General features: G+C 42.5%; 1 protein-coding gene across 7 annotated transcripts in view; it reads left to right on the top strand.

Annotated features, from left to right (window-relative positions):
- LOC137310916 (focal adhesion kinase 1) overlaps nt 1-22429 on the top strand; it is a 585674-nt gene that overhangs the window by 345133 nt on the left and 218112 nt on the right. For all 7 annotated transcript variants that reach the window (XM_067978464.1, XM_067978455.1, XM_067978457.1 and 4 more), the window contains 2 exons: nt 15180-15287; nt 17284-17401. In XM_067978464.1, coding sequence (XP_067834565.1) covers nt 15180-15287; nt 17284-17401 — 226 coding nt within the window. The remainder of the gene's footprint in view (nt 1-15179; nt 15288-17283; nt 17402-22429) is intronic.

The raw sequence follows: 22429 nt of genomic DNA, 5'->3' as shown, positions 1-22429 counted from the left end.
ATTTTGATCAGTTCATAGATGTGTTTCTGCAAGCTGATACTGGTTCAACAAGATTTTTTTTTCTGTTCCTCTTCCAACTAAAATTAATCAGTTGTGCTACTGCAGAAGGTTTCCTTTAGCATCTTGACTGATATGTTAAGACATGCCCAATGAGTCATTTGATCAGAACGTAAGAAATAGGAGCAGGAGTAGGCCATATGGCCCCTCGCGCCTGCTCTGCCATTCAATCAGATCATAGCTGATCTTCGACCTCAACTCCACTTTCCTGCCCAATCCCCATATCCCTTGATTCCCCTAGAGTTCAAAAATCTATCCATCTCAGCCTTGAACACACTTAACGACCCAGCATCCACAACCCTCTGGGGTAGAGAATTCCAAAGATTCACAACCCTCTGAGTGAAGAAATTCCTCCTCATCTCAGTCTTAAATGACCAACCCCATATTCTACAACTATGCCCTCTCGTTCTAGGCTCTATAGCCAGGGGAAAAAACTGCTCAGCATCTACCCTGTCAAGCCCCCTCAGAATTTTATATGTTTCACTGAGATCACCTCTCATTCTTCTAAACTCCATAGAGTATAGGCCCATTCTACTCAACCTCTCCTCATAGGACAACCCTCTTATCCCAGGAATTAATCTAGTGAACCTTCGTTACACTGCCTCTCAGGCAAGTATATCCTTCCTTAGATAAGGAGACCAAAACTGTACACAGTACTCCAGGTGAGGTCTTACCAAAGCCCTGTACAATTGTAGTAAGACTTCCTTACTCTTGTACTCCAACCCCCTTGCAATAAAGGCCACATGTCATGTGCTTTCCTAATTGCCTGCTGCACCTGCATACTAACTTTTTGTGTTTCTTGTACCAAGACACCCAAGTCTCTCTGGACACCAACATTTAATAGTTTCTCAGCATTTAAAAAAATATTCTGTTTTTGTATTCTTCCTACCAAAGTGAATAACCTCACATTTCCCTACATTATACTCCACCTGCCACCTTCTTGCCCACTCATTTAATCTGTCTATATCCCTTTGCAGAATCTTTGGGCTCAATTTTCGAACGGAGCCAGGAAGGGGGCAGGGCGGTCAGTTTGAGGTCGGGAAATCCATTAGTATGGGTTTATCAGTGTAACAGTATTAGTATGGGTTTCCTGGACGAACTTACGATTTTGATGTAAGGACGTCTTTTATTGTTTGTATCGGTTTCCCGACCGACTGACCGGCTGATTAACAGGCTGGTCTCAGTGCAGGTAAGCTTGTTGGGCCTGGGGGAAGCACTCCTGCTCCTCCGGGCCCACAAGCTGTGCCATTCTAGGCACTTAGCTGCAGTCTCGGGCCTTTTCGCCTCCTTTCACGAGGCATAAAACAGAAGGCCCGGGAATCCTGCCCCCCGACCCCCCCCCCCCCCCGGGGTTGAAATGGGGAATTAATTAAAAATGGAGGCCTGAAGCAGTGAAAACTGGAAATAGGCGGGTTGGGAGCGGGTCTGAACTTGTGGCAATTTTCAATGCCCCGCCCCCAACCCACCCATTTTTTACTTTTAAAATCGAGCCCTTTGTGTCCTCCTCACAGCTTACTTTCCCACCTAGCTTCGTATCGTCAGCAAACTTATATACATTACACTCGGTCCCTTCATCTAAGTCATTAATAAAGATTGTAATTTAGCTGAGGCCCAAGCATCGATCCTTGCAGTACCCCACTAGTTACAGTCTGCCAACCTGAGAATGATCCGTTTATCCCTACTCTCTGTCTTCTGTCTGTTAACCACTCCTCTATCCATGCCAATATGTTATCCCCAACCCCGTGAGCCCTTATCTTGCGTATCAACCTTTTATGTGCACATTATCAAATGCGTTTTGAAAATTGAAATATACTACGTCCACTGGTTCCCCTTTATCTACCCTGCTGGCTACATCCTCAAAAAACTCTAATAAATTTGTCAAACATGATTTCCCTTTCATAAAACCATGTTGACTCTGCCTAATCATATTATGATGTTCGAAGTGCCCTGTTACCACTTCCTTAATAATGGATTCCAGCATTTTTCCAACAACCGATGTCAGGCTAACTGGTCTGTAATTCCCTGTTTTCTCTCTCCCTCCTTTCTTGAATTGCGGGGTTACATTTGCTACCTTCCAATCCGCTGGGATCATTCTAGAATCTAGGGAATTTTGGAAGATCATAATCAATGCATACATTATCTCTGCAGCCACCTCTTTTAGAACCCTGGAATGTAGGCTATCAGGTCCTGGGATTTATTAGCTTTTAGTCCGATTAGTTTCTCAAGTACTTTTTTGTACCCCTTGGTTCCCCACTATTTCTGGTATGTTTTTTGTGTCTTCTACTGTGACGAAAGATACAAAATATTTGTTTAACGCATCTGCCATTTCCTGATTTCCCCATTATAATTTCTCCTGTCACAGCCTCTAAGGGATCAATGTTTACTTTTGCTACTCTCTTCCTTTTTACATACTTGCAGAAGCTCTTACAATCCGTTTTTATATTTCTTGCTAGTTTACTTTCATATTCTATTTTCTCCCTTTTTATCAATTTTTTGGTTGTCCTTTGTTGGTTTTTAAAACTCTCCCAATCCTCAGGCTTACAACTCTTCTTGGCAACATTATAGGCCACTTCTTTTAATCTAATACTATCCTTAACTTCTTCAGTTAGCTAAGGGTGGATCACTTTTCCCTTGGAGTTTTTATTTCTGAATGGGATGGGTATTTGTTGAGAATATTGAAATATTTCTTTAAATGTTTGCAATTGCTTTTCAACCGACATATCCTTTAATTTAATTTCCCAATCTACCTTAGCCAACTCGCCCCCTCCTACCTGTGTAATTGGCTTTATTTAAGTTTAGGACTCTAGTTTCGTACTTAAGTACGTCATTCTCAAACTCAATGTGAAATTCTATCATATTGTGGTCACTCTTCCACAGAGGATCCTTTACTGTGAGATTACTGATTAACCCTGTCTCATTACACAATACAAGATCTAAAATAGCCTGTTCCCTGGTTGGTTCCATGACTCATTGCTCTAGGTTTAGTACTTAGTGATTAACATCACTGAAATCAAAAGGAAACTCAAAAAGCAAATGTTCATGAAGGCTGGTCTCTTTGCTTTGCTAATAATTTTCTTTTTAAAAAAAAAATCTTTCCTTTAAAGATGTATACATGTCACACATACTGAAACAGTAGCACTTAAAAAAGAAAACCCACAGTGGTGCATTAAAATGGTATGCATGCTAAGACTGCAGTGGTGAAATGCTGGTTTGACTTTCACCATGCAATTAAGCTGTTACTAGTCATACCACTGTAGGGAAGCAGCAAGCTGAGTGTCTCCTCCCTATGGGAAACAATGAAAAAATGAAGGGAGTCTTTCCCAAAGCACTTTCGACTACCTGTAGCAGCTGGTTTTTTTATTCGTTCATGGGATGTGGGCGTCGCTGGCGAGGCCAGCATTTATTGTGCATTCCTATTTGCGCTTGAGAAGGTGGTGGTGAGCCGCCGCTTTGAACCGCTGCAGTCCGTGTGGTGAAGGTTCTCCCACAGTGCTGTTAGGAAAGGAGTTCCAGGATTTTGACCCAGCGACAATGAAGGAACGGCGATATATTTCCAAGTCGGGATGGTGTGTGACTTGCAGGGGAACGTGCAGGTGGTGTTTTTCCCATGTGCCTGCTGCTCTTGTCCTTCGAGGTGGTAGAGGTCGCGGGTTTGGGAGGTGCTGCCAAAGAAGCCTTGGCGAGTTGCTGCAGTGCATCCTGTGGATAGTACACACTGCAGCCACTGTGCACCGGTGGTGAAGGGAGTGAGTGTTTAGGGTTGTGGATGGGGTGCCAATCAAGCGGGCTGCTTTGTCCTGGATGGTGTTGAGCTTCTCAAGTGTTGTTGGAGCTGTACTCATCCAGGCAAGTGGAGAGTATTCCATCACACTCCTGACTTGTGCCTTGTAGATGGTGGAAAGGCTTTGGGGAGTGAGGAGATGAGTCACTCGCTGCAGAATACCCAGCTTCTGACCTGCTCTTGTAGCCACAGCATTTATATGGCTGGTCCAGTTAAGTTTCTGGTCAATGGTGACCCCCAGGATGTTGATGGTGGGGGATTCGGCGATGGTAATGCCGTTGAATGTCAAGGGGAGGTGGTTAGACTCTCTCTTGTTAGAGATGGTCATTGCCTGACACTTGTGTGGCGCGAATGTTACTTGCCACTTATCAGCCCAAGCCTGGATGTTGTCCAGGTCTTGCTGCGTGCTCAGCTGCTTCATTATTTGAGGGGTTGCGAATGGAATTGAACACTGTGCAATCATCATCGAACATCCCCATTTCTGACCTTATGATGGAGGGAAAAGTCATTGATGAAGCAGCTGAAGATGGTTGGGCCTAGGACACTGCCCTGAGGAACTCCTGCAGCAATGTCCTGGGGCTGAGATGTTTGGCCTCCAACAACCACTACCATCTTCCTTTGTGCTAGGTATGACTCCAGCCACTGGAGAGTTTTCCCCCTGATTCCCATTGACTTCAATTTTACAAGGGCTCCTTGGTGCCACACTTGGTCAAATCCTGCCTTGATGTCAAGGGCAGTCACTCTCATCTCACCTCTGGAATTCATCTCTTTTGTCCATGTTTGGTCCAAGGCTGTAATGAGGTCTGGAGCCGAGTGGTCCTGGCGGAACCCAAACTGAGCATCGGTGAGCAGGTTTTTGGTGAGTAAGTGCCGCTTGATAGCACTGTCGACGACACCTTCCATCACTTTGCTGATGATTGAGAGTAGACTGACGGGGCGGTAATTGGCCGGATTGTATTTGTCTTGCTTTTTGTGGACAGGACATACCTGGGCAATTTTCCACATTGTCGGGTAGATGCCAGTGTTGCAGCTGTACTGGAACAATTTGGCTAGAGATGCGGCTAGTTCTGGAGCACAAATCTTCAGCACTACAGCCGGGATGATGTCAGGGCCCATAGCCTTTGCTGTATCCAGTGCACTCAGCCGTTTCTTGATATCATGTGGAGTGAATTGAATTGGCTGAAGACTGGCTTCTGTGATGGTGGGGATATTGGGAGGAGGCCGAGATGGATCATCCACTCGGCACTTCTGACTGAAGATGGTTGCAAACGCTTCAGCCTTGTCTTTTGCACTCACGTGCTGGATTCTGCCATCATTGAGGATGGGGATATTTACAGAGTCTCCTCCTCCCGTTAGTTGTTTAATTGTCCACCACCATTCACGACTGGATGTGGCAGGACTGCAGAGCTTTGATCTGATCCGTTGGTTGTGGAATCCCTTAGCTCTGTCTATAGCATGTTGCTTCCGCTGTTTAGCATGCATGTAGTCCTGAGTTGTAGCTTCCAGGTTGGCACCTCATTTTTAGGTATGCCTGGTGCTGCTCCTGGCATGTTCTTCGACACTCCTCATTGAACCAGGGTTGATCCCCTGGTTTGTTGGTAATGGTAGAGTGAAGAATATGTGAGGTCACAGATTGTGCTGGAATACAATTCTGCTGCTGCTGATGGCCCACGGCACCTCATGGGTGCCCAGTTTTGAGCTGCTAAATCTGTTCTGAATCTATCCCATTTAGCACGGGTGGTAGTGCCACACTACACGTTGGATGGTATCCTCAGTGCGACGACGGGACTTCGTCTCCACGAGGATTGTGCGGTGGTCACTCCTACCAATACTGTCATGGACAGATGCATTTGCGACAGGTAGATTGGTGATTACGAGGTCAAGTAAGTTTTTCCCTTGTTTTGGTTCGCTCACCACCTGCCGCAGGCCCGGTCTGGCAGTGAGGTCCTTCAGGACTCACCAGCTCGGTCAGTAGTGGTGCTACCGCTCAAACCATCAATGATGGAGGTCTAGGAAAAGGTAATTGAACTATCCTTAATTGCATTTGATAGGTTTCCTGGGAGGTTGGGGAATAGCCTAAGAAGCCCAGGGGAGAAAATTAAAGGAGTTTACCTACAAATAAAGCAAACAAAATATGCCTGTTTCAAACTATATTCGCACTGTACATCACATCTCAAGAATCAGATCTATATTTGAGAATTGCTTGAAAGTTTGTTGACTTAAGTACTTGTTTTCTTCCCTCTCCCTTTCCACCCCAGTTTTCTCCTCTTTTCTCCCATCCTATCCTGAAGATGTTAGCTCCTACGGGAGTACAACTATATGGGACTGGCAGTACTAAGCCACCTTGCCCAAGTGGCCTTTTTGTGTGAGCCTAGGCACTGACTTGTCAGCAGGCTATTCTGCTGTCTGTCATCACAGGTGAACATAACAAATAGGTGCAGGAGTAGGCCATTCGGTCCCTCGAGCCTGCTGCGCCATTGAATAAGATCATGGCAGATCTTTGACCTTAACTCCACTTTCATGCCTGATCTCCATATCCCTTGATTCCCGTGGAGTCCAAAAATCTATCGATCTTGGTCTTGAATATTCTCAACGACTGAGCATCCACAGCCCTCATGGGTAGAGAATTCCAAATGTTCACAACCCTCTGAGTGAAGAAATTCCTCCTCATCTAGTCCTAAATGTCCGACCACTCATCCTGAGACTATGTCCCGTAGTTCCAGACTCTCCAGCCAGGGGAAACAGCCTCTCAGCATCTACTTTGTCAAGTCCTCTTAGAATGTTATATGTTTCAATGAGATCACCTCTCATTCTTCCAAAGTGCAGAGAGTACAGGTCCATTCTGCTCAACCTTTCCTCAGAGGACAACTCTCACATCCCAGAAATCAATCTAGTGAACCTTCGTTGCACCCCCTCTAAGGCAAGTGAACCCAATCCTATCCTCGCCTAACATCCATAGAAAGACGACTTTCATTTAGATAGCGCCTTTCACGACCTCAGGACGTCTCAAAGCGCTTTACAACCAATGAAGTACTTTTGAAGTGCAATCACTGTTGTAATGTAGGAAGCGCAGCAGCCAATTTTCCGCACAGCAAGGTCCCACACACAGCAATGAGAGTTAAAAAAAAACTTTATTTTAGTTATGTTGGTTGAGGGAAAAATATTGGCCAGAACTCCCCTCCTCCTCTTCAAATAGTGCCATGTTATGATAGAAATGGTTTCATTAAAAAAATCCTGGAACTCCCTAACAGCACTGTGGGAGAACCGTCACCACACGGACTGCAGCGGTTCAAGAAGGCGGCTCACCACCACCTTCTCAAGGGCAATTAGGGATGGGCAATAAATGCCGGCCTCGCCAGCGACGCCCACATCCCATGAACGAATAATAAAAAAATTAAGCATTTACGTCCACCTGAGAGGGCAGATGGGGCCTCGGTTTAACTTCTCATCCAAAAGACAGCGAATCCGACAGTGGAGCACTCCCTCAGTACTGCACTGGACTGTCAGCCTAGATTTTGATTCATACACACGCTATCAAGTATGGTTACTGGATAAAGATCAAGAGGATCCTTTGCTGTGTTTTACTCTCTCCTCTTCCTTTTGTATTGCGGCACTAAAGTCAATTACAGTGCCTCAACTACTGCTTCAGCTAAGATTAGCTAACTCAGCACCAAAAGAAAATGTTGCATCTTCCTTCCCTTGGCTCAGCATCAACTAAATGTGGTGCTTACCCATTGAGGCTTCAGGTGAGCTCCCAATTGAAATTTATTTAAGCATAGACAGCATTATTAGGGGAGATGTTTCCAATTACTATAAATGTGTAACAATAAAACTTTTAAGTTATTATCTTTGTAGAAAACCTTTAAAAATGTATGGGTGACAGCACAAGCTTAGCAGTAAGTATGCTGTTCTTGATAAGAACTGAGTATGGTGGACATCTTATCACTTTTAGTGAATAAACTATTCAGCATAATTTAACTTGGCTGTTATGATAGAAATGGTTTCATTAAGCATTCCATTTCATTGTTGTGGTCTTCCATTCTTAGCAGTATGCAAGATTATGGCTACGAATACAATTTTTCAATTATATTAGAGAAGATGGAAAGGTTTTCTTCAAAACAAGTAACTTGCTGTGTTCATGCAAAAAAAAACGTGTCCGTTTTATTTAAGAAAATTGCTACCTCTCATTTCCACACTTGGCTATTTTTAAAAAAATTATATTTCTTTCACCTTAACATTGCTATACAGAGAAGTCCCATCTGTATGAAAGTCAGCACACTGGTCCCCTCTGAGTGTATCTTATTTAATCCTTCTCTGATTCAATAAACAACTTGCATTTTAAAGTACCTTTTAACGTAGTAAAACATCCCAAGGCGTTTCACAGGATCATTATCAAACAATATTTGACACCGAGCCACCAAAGGAGATATTTGGACAGGTAGTCGAAGAGAGAGGTTTAAAGGAGCATCTTAAAGGAGTAGAGGGATGGAGAAGTGAGAAGTTTGAAGAGGGAATTCCAGAGCTTCGGGCCTGGGCAGCTGAAGGCATGGCTGCCAATGGTAGTGCAATTAAAATTGGGGATGCGCAAGAGGCCAGAGATCTCGAAGGGTTGTAGGGCTGGAGGAGGTTACAGAAATAGGGAGGGGAGAGGCCATGGAGTGATTTGAAAACAAGGATGAAAATTTTAAAATCAAGGGATTGCTGGACTGGGAGCTAAAGTAGGTCAGTGAGCACAGGGGTGATGGGTGAACGGGACTTGGTGTGAATTAGGATATGCGCAGTGGAGTTTGGGAAGAGCTCAAGTTTATGGAAGGTGGGGGGCCGGCCAGGAGAACATTGGAGTAGTCAAGTCTAGAGGTAAAAAAAGGCATGGATGAGGGTTTCAGCAGCAGATATGCTGAGGCAGGGGCGGAGACTGGCCAGTTACTTCCTCGTGCATAGACATTTGCTTAATGTTCTTAATGTGCAATACCAACCACAATCACACAACTGTGATACTTTGTTTAGAGCGCCACCTTATGGAACATTTTATTCACAGCTATAAAAATACTGCTCATAATACAGCCCAGTCTACTTAAAGGAGTCACTGTGAGTAGAGGTGTTTTGATTCCTTAAACATAATATGCATTGATTCCCCCAGGCTCTGCTGCTTTAGTTAAAGAATGGTCAGTTATAATTGCAGTACAGATTGCAGGAGTAGTGTTGCCTCTTTTTATGAAGTGAAGGCCATGCCGAACTGACTTCTCATCAGAATGCATTTGCATCGTTTAATTCGTGGCTTCCACTCGGAAACTGCTTGGTTAGTTACCACTCAGAAAGCCCCCTGTCCTTGACCACAACTGCTGACAATAAGGTGACTGGCTCTCTGTTCTTGCAATAAATAAAGAAGCATCAAGTGCCCCTGACATTGCTCTCAGTTCAAGGAGAGTGCCTCAGCAGGTTATCGTATCACCAGTTTCTAAAGCTTTCAAGGGCATGGCCATTTTTGGGCAGTGTGGACAGTTTTGACAGGGAAATGTGGGTTTCATTTGGTTTGTGTCACAGAACCTGATTGAAAGACTAATCTGATGAAGGGCTACGGCCCGGCTATTAAGAGAAGGCTGGCTGTCAAACGAAGCAAGGGAGGAAATAGCGAAGGCTCTAACCATCATTTTCCAATCCTCCTTGGTTACAACTGTGCTGGAGGATTGGAGGACTGCTAACGTTGTACCTTTGTTTAAAAGGGGAGAAAGGGATAGACCGAGTAATTACAGGCCAGTCAGCCTAACCAGGTGGGCAAATTATTGGAAACAATTCTGAGGAACAGTATTAATCATCATTTAGAAAGGCACAGATTAATCAAGGACAGTCAACATGGATTTGATTAGGGAAGGTTGTGTCTGACTAACTTGATTGAATTTTTTGAGGAGGTAACAAGGTGGGTCTATGAGGGTAGCGTATTTAATGTAGTCTACATGAATTTTAGCAAGGCTTTTGACAAGGTCCCACATGGCAGATTGGTCAAAAAAGTAAAAGCCCATGGGATCCAAGGGAAAGTGGCAAGTTGGATCCAAAATTGGCACGGTGGCAGGAAGCAAAGGGTGATGGTTGACAAGTGTTTTTGTGACTGGAAGGCTGTTTTCAATGGGGTTCTGCAGGACTTGGTACTAGGTCCCTTGCATTTTGTGATATATATTAATGATTTGGACTTAAACGTGGGGGGCATGATTAAGAAGTTTGCAGATGATACAAAAATTGGTTGATAGTGAGGAGGAAAGCTGTAGACTGCAAGAAGATATCACTGGACTGGTCAGGTGGGCAGAAAAGTGGCAAATGGAATTCAATCCGGAGAAGTGTGAGGTAATGCATTTGGGGAGGGCAAACAAGGCAAGGGAATACACAATAAATGGGAGGATACTGAGAGGTGTCGAGGAAGTGAGGGACCTTGGAGTACATGTTCACAGATCCCTGAAGGTAGCAGGACAGGCAAGGTGGTTAAGAAGGCATAAGATCTAGGAGCAGGAGTAGGCCATTCGACCCCTCGAGCCTGCTCCGCCATTTGATGAGATCATGGCTGATCTGATTTTTACCTCAACTCCACTTTACCGCCCTTTCCCCATATCCTTGACTCCCTTGCTGATCAAAAATTTGTCTAACTCAGCCTTGAATGTATTCAATGACTCAGCCTCCACAGCTTTTTGGGGTAAAGAATTCCAAAGATTCACGACCCTCTGGGAGAAGAAATTCCTCCTCATTTCTGTCTGAAATGGGCGACCCCTTATTCTGAGACTGTGCCCCCTAGTTTTAGCTTTTCCCCATGAGGGGTAACATCCTCTCAGCATCTACCCTATTGAGTCCCCTCAGAATCTTGTATGTTTCAATAAGATCTCCTCTCATTCTTCTAAACTCCAATGAGTATAGACCCAACCTGTTCCATCTTTCCTCATTAGACAACCCTTCCATACCCGGAATCAACCAAGTGAACCTTCTCTGAACTGCCTCCAATGCAAGTATGTCCTTCCTTAAATAAGGGCATCAGAACTGCACGCTGTCCTCCAGGTGTGGTCTTCAAATGTCCTGCTACTACTTCCTTAATAATGGATTCTAGCATTTTCCTAATGATAGATGTTCGGCTAACTGGTCTATAGTTACCTGCCTTCTGTCTCACTCCCTTCTTGAATAGGGGTGTTACGTTTGGGGTTTTCCAATCCGCTGGGACCTTTCCAGAATCTAGTGAATTCTGGAAGATTACAACCAATGCATCCACTATCTCTGTAGTCACTTCCTTTAAGACCCTCGAATGCAAGCCATCAGGTCAAGGGGACTTGTCAGCCTTTCGACCAATTCGTTTACCTTGTACTTTTTCTCTAGTGATAGTGATTGTTTTTAGTTAGTCCCTCCCCTTTGCCCCTTGATTTTCTACTGTTATTGGTATATTATTATTGTCTTCTACTGTGAAGACAGATACAAAATATCTGTTCAATTTCTCTGCCATTTCCTTGTTTTCCATTATTATTTCCCCAGTCTCATCCTTTAAGGGACCAATGTTTACTTTAGCTACCCTCTTCCTTTTTATATACTTGTAGAAGCTTTTACTGTCAGTTTTTATATTTCTTGCTAGTTTAGTCTCATAATTTATTTTCACCCTCTTTATTATTCTTTGAGTCATCCTTTGCTGGTTTTTAAAGTTTTCCCAATCTTCGGGCTTACCAGTAATCTTTGCCATGTTGTATACTTTTTCTTTTAACCTGATACCATCCTTGACTTCCTTAGTTGGCCATGATTAGTTCACCCTTTTTGTGGAGTCTTTCCTCCTCACAGGGATAAATTTTTGTTGCGAGTCATAAAATATCTTTTTAAATGTTTGCCACTGCTTATCCACCATCACACCATCTCATCTGTTTACCCAGTCCACTTTAGCCAATTCCGCCCTCATTCCTTTATAATTGCACTTATTTAAGTTTAATTCAGACCTAAGATCCTCGCTCTCAAACTGGATGCGAAATTCTATCCTGTTATGATCACTGCTTCCCAAGGGATCCTTTACTTTGAGATCATTAATTAATCCTGTTTCGTTACCCATTACCAGATCCAAAATGGCCTGTTCCCTGGTTGGTTCCCCAATGTATTGGTCTAAGAAACAGTCCCTAATACACTCTATGAACTCCTCAGGGTTATTTTTGCCAATTTGATTTGTCCAATCTATGTGAAAGTTAAAATCGCCCCGTGATTATTGCATTACCTTTTTTACAAGCCCCCTTTATTTCCTGATTAATATTTTGCCCTACAGTGTAGCTACTGTTTGGGGGCCTATATACTACTCCCACCAGTGATTTCTTTCCCTTGCTATTTCTTACCTCCACCCAAATTGATTCGACATCTTGATCTTCTGAGCCAAGATCATTTCTCACTATTATACCAATTTCATCCTTTATTAACAGAGCTACCCCACCACCTTTACCTTTTCTCCTATCCTTCCGAAATGTTAAATAACCCTGAATATTTAGCTCCCAACCTTGGTCACCTTGCAACCATGTCTCTGTAATGGCGTTTAATCCCATTTAATAGGGTATGATCTCGTGGCATAAGGGATACTTTCCTTTATTAGATGAGTAGAATATAAGAGCAGGGAGGTTATGCTAGAACTGTATAAAACATTAGTTAGGCCACAGCTTGAGTACTGTGTACAATTCGGGTCACCACATTACAGGAAAGTTGTGATTGCACTGGAGAGGGTACAGAGGAGATTTACGAGGATGTTGCCAGGACTGGAGAATTTTAGCTGTGGGGAAAGATTGGATAGGCTGGGGTTGTTTTCTTTGGAATAGGGGAGGCTGAGGGGAGATTTAATTGAGATGTATAAAATTATGAGAGGCCTAGATAGAGTGGATAGGAAGGACCTATTTCCCTCAGCAGAGATGTCAATAAACAGGGGGCATAGATTTAAAGTAATTGGTAGAAGGATTAGAGGGGCGCTGAGGAGAAATGTTTTCAGCGAGAGGGTGGTGGGAGTCTGGAACTCACTGCCTGAAAGGGTGGTAGAGGCAGAAACCCTCATTGCATTTAAAAAGTACTTGGATATGCACTTGAAGTGCCGTAGCGTACAGGGCTGTGGACCAAATGCTGGAAAGTGGGATTAGGCATTATAGCTCTTTTTCGGCCAGCACAGACACAATGGGCCGAACGGCCTCCTTCTCTGCTATAAATTTCTATGATTGTTCACTGAATCCTCTGAGAAATTTATTTGTGGTAAATTGCACCTCAGTACATATTAATCAGTTTGTTTTTCTTGGGACAGAATTTGGCGATTCCCTAAAATGGAAAAGATAGCATTACATTGGAATACATTGGGTTTTTCGTTGTGATGCTGTAACATAAGAAATAGGAGCAGGAGTCGGTCATATGGCCCCTCAGGCCTGCTCTGCCATTCAATAAAGTAATGGCTGATCTTCTATCTCAACACTTTCCTGCCCTATCCCCATATCCCTTGATTCCCTTAGTGTCCAAAAATCTATCGATCTCGGTTTTGAATATACTCAACGTCTCAGCATCCACAGCCCTCTGGGGTAGAGAATTCCAAAGATTCACAACCCGCTGAGTGAGGACATTTTTCCTCATCTTGGTCCTAAATGGCAGACCCCTTACCTTGAGACTCTGACCCCTAGTTCTAGACTCTCCAGCCAGGAAAACAGCATCTTAGCATCTACCCTGTCAAGCCCTCTAAGAATTTTAATTATTTCAAGGAGATCACCTCTCATTCTTCTAAACTCCAGAGACTATAGGCCTATTCTACTCAATCTCTCCTCATAGGGCAACCCTCTCATCCCAGGAATCAATCTCGTGAACCTTCGATGCATCCCCTATAAGGCAAGTATATCTTTCCTTAGGTAAGGAGACCAAAACTGTACACAGTACTCCAGGTGTGGTCTCACCAGAACCCTGTATAATTGCAGCAAGACTTCCTTACTCTTAGACTCCAACCCCTTGAAATAAAGTCTAACATACCATTTACCTTCCTAATTGCTGTACCTGGATGTCAACTTTCTGTGATTCGTGTACAAGGATACCCAAATCCCTCTGACTACCAACATTTCTTCGTCTCTCATCTTTTAAAAAAACATTCTGCTTTTCTGTTCTTCCTACCAAAGTGGATAATCATGGTAACCAGGATTCCCTTCAACAGATTTTACTGCACTGTATTTCAAGCAAGCATTATGGTTACTTTTTTATCTGTTTATTGAACAAGACTCATCTGGATTGAGATGGACTGATTTTGGTTTCAAGAAGTGTCACTTGTTTTATTTAATGAATATATAGCTCCACAGGTTTAAATAAAGTTTTAAACTGAAAGTCCCATTTTATTTTAGTGGGTAGAGCAGGGATGTTCTCCAGGTGTCTTGGCCAAAAGTTATCCCTCAACCAGCACCACTAAAACAAATTATCTAGTCATTATCTCATTGCTGTTTGTGGGAACTTGCTGTGCACAAATTAGCTGATGCATTTACCTACATGACCACACTATAAAAATGCTTCATTGGCTGTGAAGCGCTTTGGGACATCCCGAGGTCATGAGAGGCTTGATACAAATACAAATTTGTTCATTCATTAGCAAGATGGAAACCAGAAATCAAAGCCCCATTTTTAAAAGTCAATTTTTTCCACTTCACACTTCTCGTATTTCCCTGATGTTCACCCTGGTTGTTACCCGTTCATTCTTTATATTGCCAGCTCTACATATTTTCAGATGTCTGCTTGTTTCAAAGTCATATATCTAGATTAATACAAGTGACGTAGCAGTTTCAGTACCTTTTTGGTCACTGCAGTTTTAAGATATTTTCTCATTTTCATGCTAACCCTCATTTAGTCCTTTTGATACTTCTAATGCCGATTGTGTATGTAATCATACATATAGATGAGTGCCATTTCCTATCCAGCAGGGCAGATAGATGACCTCTCAGCATTTGCCAATGCCAATTTGTACCTGGTCATCAGGATAAGTATGTTGAAGTACATTTTGGGCACCAATCTATTTATTTTTATTGTTCACTTCTTCTGTTAATTATCTACACCTGGTATTATGGACCCTCAAGGACATTGGTACTGAGTCAGCCGGCAGCAATGTTTAATTATATATGTACCGGCTTATGCCTCGTGATTACACTTGAGACCTGGCTGCATTTTATATGCCACGTTAAAGACATTTATTTAGACTAATCTTTTTTTGGTATGTGGAAAATTCTGACCCAGACAATTTAATACGTAAAACTTAGACACCTTTTATTTTGGTGGGGTGGAAGGACACACCATGGTTTAGCCTTTTATAGCTGTTCTTACTAATTAAAGAACACTTCTTGTTTTACAGCCTACTCACCTGGCTAATTTCAACCAGGTGCAGACCATTCAGTATTCAAACAGTGATGATAAAGACAGGAAAGGAACTTTGCAGTTAAAAATAGCTGGCGCATCGGAGGTAAGGTCCAGCATCAATTTGTGTAGAATGTCAGATATCCTGAACTCGTTTTTATTTGTGTTTTCTGTTTCTGTAAAATTGTTATCATTGAGGTACAATTTCAGAACAGTACATCAAACCATCCCTGCAACTATTACAGATGTCTTGAAAGCAATTTACATTTAACCATGCACGATATTGTTGTTTAATCCCTACAAGTATAAGACTGGATCAAAGCTCCTGATGTAACAAGAAGTTATTCTTGATCAAGTTTAACATCAAGTAAATGGAGAGATCTGTAGTCCAAGGTCAACCCCCAAGAATGGGTGGGTTGGGGGGCGGGTGGGGAGTAAAAATCCTCTGTATTCAGAGCGGGACCGCATCCCGGCTCCAATACACCTACTTCGAGGTTTAACTCAGGCAGGTTTGTATTCATGTAGCCACGGAAGTCCCGCCCCTACTTAAAGCCGTGGGCTGATACTTAAAAGGGCAATGTACCTCATTGAGATACTTGAGGTACTTACTATTTTGTGTATTGGAATAATGAAACAAATTCAACCATACCTGTTTGAGTTTCCAATGGCTTCCCATTCATGTCAGGTGAAAGCAGGCGAGAAGGGCCGGATCCATGAGATGAACGCCTTTATTGCATTGCTTGTCGGCTCGGAGGAGCCAGGAGTGCTTCATCCAGGCTCAACAAGCTTACCTGGCCAACCGGATCCCCGCGATCAATTGGACCCCCACCTACCTCCGACTCTTCATCTGACCTCCGATCTTCCTCGGCCGGCCTCCTGCTCCCTTCCCGACTCACAGTTAAAATTTACCCCGATGTGTTTCATTTGTGCACATTCTCAAATCAGTTCTGAAAAGAAAATCTGTGACAAACAGTGTATTAGAGCCATTAGTGATTGCAGTCTGGTCTTTAAAGATCTCAGCAACAGTGGACTGACACCAAAAACTGGGGAAGGGAAACAGGAGATGGGCAATCATGGGTCGGCAATGGCCCTCAAGAGTGAAGTGGAGCCAACTTTTGGTTGTCAGCCATTTGTTAGGCTGCAGCGATCCCACCAACACTGGAATTGAGCAGGTCCAGTGCCAGCTTCACTCAGTGTTAACGAATTTTGCTGAGCAGTCCTTAAACAGTTGTTTGGCCCTTCATTAGCATATACAAAGATCCAGCGCCCCCGAGGCGCTTGAAAATCGTTGGAGGTATTTTCAGATGTCCTTGCGGCACAGCCCTGCGAAATTGCTAATTTTTTGCCCCTGTTTTCTTACCAGATAAACAGGTGCAACAAGGATTGATTTCTACCTCATGATGTCTTGGTACCACTGTATTGTAAACCCCCTATTAAACTCAATACTACCTTGCCAATATGTTATCATAGTAAATTTGAATTCTATTTAAAGTCTTTTTGAAGCATAATAAAAGTATGACCACTTCTTAAGTTATCAGTAACTTAATTTTTTTAAATAAAGGAAGATGGCTATGTGATTAAATTGTAATAAATGAGAAAGTATCTGTATTTGATGCTTTTTTAAAAGATAAATTTTGTTTTGTCTCATTGAATAGTGATAATTGAAAATATTGCTAGCAATTTTGTACTAACACTTCAAGTTTGCAAATTGTATTGCAGAAGAATTTTTCGAAATATCCTACTCTTCCTTATGGTCCAACAGTGTGTGTAAGGCTGCGCAACTTATCAGTGCTGCAGGAATCTGCAAGATAATTTTTGAGGAAGATATAATTGTTTTGTTCACAGATCCAATTGTTTTTTACATTGTATATTTTATGTTGTTTTACTGCAAGTAACTATATTTTTGTGTGAACAAAAGTGGATGGTTTGTGGTTAATCTTCAAAATTACTTTCCCTGTTGAATTGTTTTCACTAACACTATCTGCCTCAATAAAATAAACTTTAAATTTGTTCTTGCACAGTATATCTGTTTCTTTGTTAAGCCACTGACACTGAGTTGTCAATGATTTGTGCTTATTTTCAGCCTTTGTGCTTATTTTCAGCCTTTGACTATAACGACTCCATCACTGAACATTGCAGAGAACATGGCAGACTTGATAGATGGTTATTGTCGTCTAGTGAATGAAGTCATGGAGTCATTTATTATCAGGTCCCAGAAAGGTAGGTTTTTGTGTCCTATGAACTTCTTTCTGTCTTTAACTGATATTGACATATGATATCTGGCAGCTGCATTTCAGATTTTAATGACAGCAGAGAGAAATATTTAAAAAGGTGATCAATAGAGTGCAGGAGAAATATATTCCCCTCAAAAACAAGAACAAACTAGCCAATAATGAAACACCATGGATGAATAAAGAGATATGGGTAAAATTGAAACTAAAGAAAAAGACATACTTTGCCTCTGTATTTACCAGGGAGACTAACAAGATGGGCATGACATTAGAAGAAGAGATCAAAAAAGATATAAAGACATTTAAGATGGAAAGAAGGCAGATAATTGATAAACAAATCAAACTTAGAGAGGATAAAACACCATATCTGGATGGATTGTATCCGTGCATGCAAAAAGAAGTTAGGAAGGAGATAGCAGAGGCACTATTACATATATATAAAAATTCATTAGAAAAGGAAATAGTGCCAGAGGACTGGCAGACAGCTAATGTTATTTCTGTATTTAAAAAGGGAGATGGAGCAAGTCCAGGGATATATAGATCAGTTAACGTAACAATAATGGAATTTTTACTCAAAGATGTAGTAGAAAAGCATCTAGAAAATGAAAATATAATAAAGATTAGTCAGCACGGATTTCAGACGAGAAAGTCATGCTTGACCAACCTTATTGAATTCTTTGAAGAAGTATCAGAAAGAGTAGTCATGGGTAATGCAGTAGATGTAATATATTTGGATTTTCAAAAGGCCTTCGATAAGGTACCGCATAGTAGACTCATGACTAAAATCAGAGCATGTGTTGGGACAGGTAGCAGAATGGATAGCAAGCTGGTTACAAAACAGAAAACAGAGAGTAGGGGTTAAGGGTAGATACTTAGACTGGCAAAAAGTGGGAAGTGGTGTTCCACAGGGATCAGTGTTGGGATCACTGTTGTTCACAATTTACATCAACGATTTGGACTCGGGAATCAGAAGTACAATTTCAAAATTTGCAAAACACACCAAATTGGGGGTGTGTAGATAATACAAAGGAAGAATGCGTCAAAATGCAAGAAGACATTAATAAACTTGCAGACTGGGTGTATAATGGGCAAATTAACTTCATTTATAGACAAGTGTGAGGTGGTGCATTTTGGTAAGAAGAATAAGGAGGCCACATACTGCTTGGATAATAAGAGTCTAAATGGGGTAGAGGAGCGAAAGGATCTCGGGGTACAGATACACAAATCACTAAAAGTAGTGACGCAGGTTAATAAGGCCATAAAAAAGACAAACCAAGCACTGGGGTTCATTTCTGGAGGGCTAGAATTGAAAAGCAGAGAAGTTATGTTAAACTTGTATAGAACCTTGGTTAGACCAAAGATCTGGTCTCCATATTATAGAAAGGATATAGAGGCATTGGAGAAGGTGCAAAAAGATTCACAAGGATCCTATCAGAACTGAGAGGATATGCTTGGCTACTTGTGTTGAATTCCAGAAAAATATTAATCTCTGTAAATTATCTTGCAATTGACATACCATGATCTCTCGTTACACTGATGAGTGTGATTCTGTCACATTTCAACACTATAATGAAGGTCATACTTGCTGACACTGCCTCACTCTGATGCCACTTACTTTGCAGCTGCCAATGTGCAGTTTGTTACACAGCATTGTTAGAGTGCATACTTAGTATCAGGAAAGAACAGAGAACATGCATTTATATTATTTCTTTTACATCTTCAGGATTTCCCTAAGCGCTCCACAGCTAATGAATTACTTTACATGAACTGTAGTTGCTGTTGTTATGTGGGCAAGTGCGGTAGCTAGATTGTTCGCAAGGTACACAGCAAGTATGATAAGCGATCAATTAATCTATTTTGGTGGTGTTGATGAATATTGATAGTTTGATGAATGAGAATGACTTAATCATTGAAAGTTAAAAAACTTGTTCCAATTTTTAAATGGTTGATGAACAGGGTAAATAATAATGCAACAAGTTAGTTGCAACACTCCGTGATGAAATTTCTCCAATCAGGCTTCTGCTCCGGCCACAGCACCAAAGTCACAAATGTCATTCTCTGTGATTGTGAATGTATCGCATTATCCTTCCTCCTCATCCTCAATTTTTCTTCGTTTGGTAAGGTTGATCACATCAGCCTCCTCCAATGCCTTGTTTGGTTCCACTCTTAATTATCCAATCATGGCCAGAGTGTTTCCAGCTCCTCTTCCAGCTCATGCACCATTACCTCAGGAATCCCCCAGAGATCTATCCTTTGCTGTCTCGTCTTCCACATCTACACGCTGACTCTTGGTGACATAATTCGCAGACATGGGGTCAGGTTCCATATTTATGCTGATGACACCCAGCGCTACCTCTCCACCGCCTCTCTCAATCCCTCCACTACCTTTGTGTTGTCAGACTGCTTGTCTGACATCCAATTTGAATGAGCCATAATTTCCTCCAAATAAACTTTGAGAAGATTGAAGCCATTGTCTTCGGCTCTCCCACAAACACCTTACCCTCGCCACCAATTCCATCCTCTCTTTGGCAGTTGTCTCTGGCTGAATCAGACTGCTTGCAGCCTCAGCATCCGATTCAACCCTTAGCTGAGTTTCTGACTCCAGATCCTCTCCATCATAAAAACAGATTATTTCTACCCCTGTAACATGGCCCACCTCCACCTGTACATCTGCCCATCTGCTGCAAGCTTTCATCCATGGAGTCACCTGCAGACTCGTGTATTCCAATGCTCTCCTGGCTGGCTTCCCATTCTGAACCCTCATCCAAAGCTCTGCTGCCCGCATCAAGTCATGTTCCCACTTTACCCCTGTTCTTGCTGACCTACATTCGCTCCCGGTCTGGCCAGCCACCAAATTTATGGCCTCACTGCTCCCATTCTCTGTAACTCCTCCAGCCCTACTACCCCTCCATCCAAACTCTCTCACCCTCTCACTCTCGCCTCTTTCAAGCCCCGCACCAGAGACTTCAGCACAGATTCTAGGCTGACACCTCAGTGCAGTGCTGAGGGAGTTATGCACTAGGAGATGCCGTCTTTAGGATGAAATGTTAAACTGAGGCCCCATCTATCCTCTCTGATGGATAAATATTGGCCAGGACACCCTGCTCTTCAAATAGTAACATGGGATTTTTACATCCACCAACCAACACCATTAAAACAGATTATCTGGTCATTTGTCACATTGTTGTTCATGGACCTTGACTGTGCCCAAATTGCTAAGTTTACCTACAACCCAACAGTGGCCACACTTGAAAAGTACTTTGTTGGCTGTGAAGAGCTTTGGGACATCCTGAGGGTGTTAAAGTTCCGATATAAATTCGGGTTCTTTTTTCTGTATCCCTCCTCCTTTTGCTCTACCATTGGCAGCCAGGCCTTCAGTCGCCTAGGCCCCATGCTCTGGAATTCCCTCCCTAAACCGTTCTGCCTCTCCAGCTGTATCTCGATCTCCTTCTTTAGGACCCTTCTTGTAACCCACTTCTTTGACGAAGCTTTGGTCACCCCTTCTAATATCTCCTGTCTCTTGATGTCAATTTTTGTCTGATTGCACCTGGGATGTTTTTCTACAGTAAAGATGCTATATAAATGCAAGTTGTTATACTTTCGGCACTATGCAACCATATTACTATAAAGAAGGTGGGAGGTTTATTTTTTTAATTCATGAACCAGGCCTCATTTGCAGGCCAAGATTGATAAAGAGTGGGAGAGGACAAGGTGAATTAGGAAATAGTAATTTGGTTTGGGTTGTAAAATCTTGAAGAGGAAGGAAAGATTGATGGAGGTAAGCATTTCCACAGATTTGAGTTCCTGGGTGGAATGGGGTTTGAATGGAAATGTGCATTGAATCTTTTAGCACAATGGAGGTGCAGGGAGAAGGAAGAGCGTATGGAACGTAGGAAAACAAGCGAAGCAAATTCCGAGGACTGTTGGCTATAGTAATATTGATTAAAATAGGGAGAGACAAGATAGATTGCCGAGAGGGAGGGTGGAGGCTAACGATGAGAGGGAAATTACCGATTAGACAACAAGCATTTACTTTTTTTTAAACAAGACTCTGGTGTACTCTACAGGACTATGAGAAGGCTGTTAGCCTCCCCGGATATGCAGGTAATATTTAAATTTTGGATCAAGTTGGGCTTCATAGAGAGTTAAGAGTTGTTGAGGGGAAAATGAGCCTTGGGCAAGGAAAGGAAATCGAACATACAAATGTACAAATTAAGAGCAGGAGTAGGCCATTCGGTTCCTCAAGCCTGCTCTGCCATTTGATAAGATCATGGCTGATCTGATTGTGATCTCAACCCCACTTTCCCATCTACCTACTATAACCTTTGACTCCCTTGTTAATCAGGAATCTATCTAACTCAGCCTTAAAAATATTCAATGACCCTGCCTCTACAGCTCTCTGGGGAAGGGAGTTCCATGGACTCACGACCCTCTGAGAGAAAAAATTTCTCCTCATCTCCGTCTTAAATGGGAGACCCCTTGTTTTTAAACTGTGGCCCCTCGTTCTCGTCTCTCCCACAAGGGGAAACATCCCGTCAGCATCTACCTCTTCTAGTCCCTTCAGGATCTTAAACGTTTCAATGAGATCACCTCTCATTCTTCTAAACTCCAGTGTACACAACTTGTCCAACCTTTCCTCATAAGATAACCCCCTCATCCCAGGAATCAGTCGAGTGAACCTTCTCTGAACCACCTCCAAAGCAATTATGTCCTTTCTTAAATAAGGAGACCAAAACTGCACCAAGTATTCGAGATGTGGTCTCACCAATGCCCTGTACAATTGTAGCAAAATATCTCGACTTTTATATTCCATTCCCCTTGCAATAAATGACAGCATTCCATTTGCCTTCCTAATCACTTGCTGTACCTACATACTAACTTTTTGTGATTAATGTACGAGGACACCCAGATCCCTCTGCACCTCAGAGTTCTGCAGTCTCTATATAAAGAATATACGGCTTCGAGATTGAGATTCTTGGAGACTGTTTTAGCAAAGGAAGAGACATGGGTGTTCCAT

The sequence above is a fragment of the Heptranchias perlo genome, chromosome 3, assembly GCF_035084215.1.
Source record: "Heptranchias perlo isolate sHepPer1 chromosome 3, sHepPer1.hap1, whole genome shotgun sequence".
Classification (NCBI taxonomy): domain Eukaryota; kingdom Metazoa; phylum Chordata; class Chondrichthyes; order Hexanchiformes; family Hexanchidae; genus Heptranchias; species Heptranchias perlo.
This window is presented reverse-complemented; position numbering and strand designations above follow the sequence as displayed.